Source organism: Myotis brandtii, unplaced genomic scaffold (assembly GCF_000412655.1).
Source record: "Myotis brandtii unplaced genomic scaffold, ASM41265v1 scaffold134, whole genome shotgun sequence".
Lineage (NCBI taxonomy): Eukaryota > Metazoa > Chordata > Mammalia > Chiroptera > Vespertilionidae > Myotis > Myotis brandtii.
Window position 1 is genome coordinate 479,717 of NW_005354756.1, and position 3,135 is coordinate 482,851.

The 3,135-nt window shown below is 43.4% G+C and overlaps 1 protein-coding gene across 1 annotated transcript in view; it reads right to left on the reverse strand.

Moving 5' to 3' along the window:
* Positions 1 to 488: 488 nt before the first annotated feature.
* Positions 489 to 3,135, reverse strand: part of KRBOX1 (KRAB box domain containing 1) — a 5,048-nt gene continuing 2,401 nt past the window's right edge. The window contains exons 2-4 of the mRNA XM_014534879.1: positions 2,074 to 2,200; positions 1,435 to 1,536; positions 489 to 744 (exon numbers count right to left, since the gene is read on the reverse strand). Coding sequence (XP_014390365.1) covers positions 632 to 744; positions 1,435 to 1,536; positions 2,074 to 2,200 — 342 coding nt within the window. The 3' untranslated portion in view covers positions 489 to 631. The remainder of the gene's footprint in view (positions 745 to 1,434; positions 1,537 to 2,073; positions 2,201 to 3,135) is intronic.

The window sequence follows — 3,135 nt, forward strand, 5'->3', positions numbered from 1 at the left end:
GTGGGGGTGGGGCGGCTGTGAGCAGCCAGCAAAGATGGCCCTGACCGCAGGCCAGGCCTAGGGACCATACCTGTGCACGAATTTCATGTGCTGGGCCTCTAGTTCACACATAAAAGGAATGGAGCACTAGCATGTTACAAAATGAAAGAAACTTGAAAGTGAAAGCCAGCTGAACATGACCAGCTGAGTATGATTCTATTAATATCAAATATCCACAACAGGCAAATCTGTAGAAACAGAAAGTAAGTAAGTGGCTGCCTAAAATGTACGTGGGGGGAAAGAGGGATGGTCAGTGACTGCTAATGGATACAGGGTTTCTTTTTTGATAACAAAAATGTTCTAAAAGTAGACTATAGTAAGCTTACACGAATCTGAATATACTAAATACCACTGAGCTGTACATCTTAAATGGATGAACTGCAGAGTTTGTGAGTTATACCTCAATAAAGCTGTTTTAAAAAGGACATGAAAGCAAGCTTTGTATATCAACATGAACAATTTTAATGAATGAAAAACATTAAATCTAGGAAATGCATGTGTCAGCAGAAGAAGAAAATGCATACTTGACATCATTTAAGATGGCTCTTAAATCAACTCCTTACTCTGAAAAGTGGTATTTAAACGTAAGGAATTAAGCCTTTGTCCTGTCTTCCCAGAAGAGATGATTCCGAAGAAGTTTTAATTTTATGGCATGTGACATCATTTTAGCTAAGTGGATACATCTTCTTAATTTTGCGCTGTATCCTAAAGGGAAGGAAAAATCAAAGTATCTGTAAGCTACCTTAAAGTATTTCAATACAAAAAATAGAATTTTAATATATTAATTATCATGAAAAGCAAAAATAAATTTTTCTATCTGTTCTGTTGGTTAGTGGACAAGATAATAATACTACACTGAGTTTACCAATTTTGTAAAACTGAGGGAAACTGGAAAAAAGTGATCACACATAACCAGACAAGTATTTATTACTTTTTAAAAATTTTTATTGTTGAAAGTATTACATATGTCCCCTTTTCCCCCCATTGGCGCCCACAGCCCGCCCCCGCCCCTGCCCCAAGCCTTCACCACCCTATTGTCTGTATCCATGGGTTATGCATATATGCATACAAGCAGACAAGTGTTTAGAAAAACGTTTCCACACATCCCCAGGGATAAAAGCATCCCAGTGTGTGAAACGCTCAAGCAGGGTGTTTACTACAGTGTAAAGCAAGCATGTCAAACTCTCAGCCGCTGGGCCGCATGCCTCGTTAAATGAGTTTGACATGCTTGGTGTAAACGGATAGGAAGCAATGAATCACATACCAGTCAGAGTGTGAGCAAGGATCCCAATGTACTCCATGATGCTTTTCACAAAGAACACACATCTCTCATGTTGATGAAATAAAAGCAAAGGAAGAGACACCGCTGGCAAGGGCACCCCTTGCTCAACTCACCTGCAAGGTCTGCTTTCCAACTCTGACCTTGTGGATTGATGAAACATGGCTCTTTCCCTTGTTCCAGCTGAGAGATCAGAGCTGGTTTGAAACTGGGTGATGCTGCTTGAAGGAAAGAAGACACACACAAAGATTAGAGGTCAAGGGGTCAACCTCAGCCTATGGCTACAACTGAGTTGTAGCCAGAGGTGAGGAGAGCAATTCCTGGGTGGACTGAGCTAGAGGTACCCTAAATAGGGGTCCTGGGAAGAAGCCTCAGGATCATGCTCCCAAGGAAGCCTGTAATACCCTGGGAGGCAAATTTCTATTTAAGGGAAACAAAATGTCTTACCTTCTTTGCTAGGGGATGGAAAATTCTCACTGGGGGAAAACAGACACATGGCTCCTAGGAGCAACTCCCACAGGGAGAATGGGGGGCCAAGTTCTCTCAAGATAATCTGAGGGCTCAATGCTAGGGTGAGGGTACCTCTCTAAGGCGGGGAGGGAGGGTAGCTTTTATGGTGTCTGTCCTGTAGATCAGACACCGGGGCCGTCTGTACCTGGCAACTCTTGACATTGGCATTTGGGGTCAGCTACTAAGTGTAAGAGAGCCCTTTAACTTCTGAGGGCCCAGGCAGAGACCCATGGCAGAGGCCTTACCTAGGGAGGCCACAGCCGCATAGTTCTCTAGCATCACATCCCTGTACAGGGCCCTCTGAGCAGGTCCCAGGCTGGCCCATTCCTCCGCAGTGAAGTACACGGCCACATCCTCAAAAGACACCAGTTCCTGAAACAACAAGCTGCTGCTCTTCCAGGCCTCAGGACTTTGGTGATGGTCAACACTGTCAATGAGAGGCCTGGGAAGGGCACCTACAATGGTATGTATTTAGTATTGGGTCCCTCATGTGCCTGGTGAGTTTTTGTGTAAAATTTGGAAGGTGTGGGGAAAGAGGATGCAAATTAAAGGCAGCCAGAGTTCAGCATACTTTCCCAGTTAGAATCAAATACATGAGCTTCCAATATAAGTGACCTCCAAATAGACTACTATATAGGAGCTGGGCTTGAGCCTGAGTGTGAAATTACATATATAATAAAAGCAGAACTGCCGGGGTCCAGCCCCAGCGGTCCAGGGGTTCCCAAAGGTGTGGACGGCGTCGGCGAAGAATGAAGGACACAGAGACAGCGTTCAGATGATCAGCATAGTCAGGTTCTCCTTCATTGTCCTGTTACAGCTGCATATATACTACCTGATTCTATAAGCATGCCTGTATAGTTACAACATGGTATGTTTTGGGTCCTCCTTTGACCTTTTACAGTTCCTTGTTTTCTTATCTGACGTTTGCTAAAAATCTTATCTCTATCTAGCTCTGTTGATTTTAATCTTATCTATTGTCTGTTTCTACATTCTATTCTAAAGGTTAGTCTCTGTGTTTCATTATAAGGGCTAGTTTGTTATTTCTATTCCAAGGTCACTATTCTACTGCTCTACTGTTAAGCTATAAGGAAATAACTGAAGAAGATTTTCCTATTCTATGGCCTAAGTAAAGGTTATGTTCTTTTAGCCTTGCTGGTGGTCTTCCTTGGGACTGCCCTGCGTCGGCGGGTTTTTAGGGGTATAGGCTTTGGTACTTTCTCTGGTGGGTACACCCCTGGGGATGTGGGCCTAGCAAGTCCTAAATTTATTGCTAACAGTCTTAGTCTAAGTTCCTCATAAGTAGTACA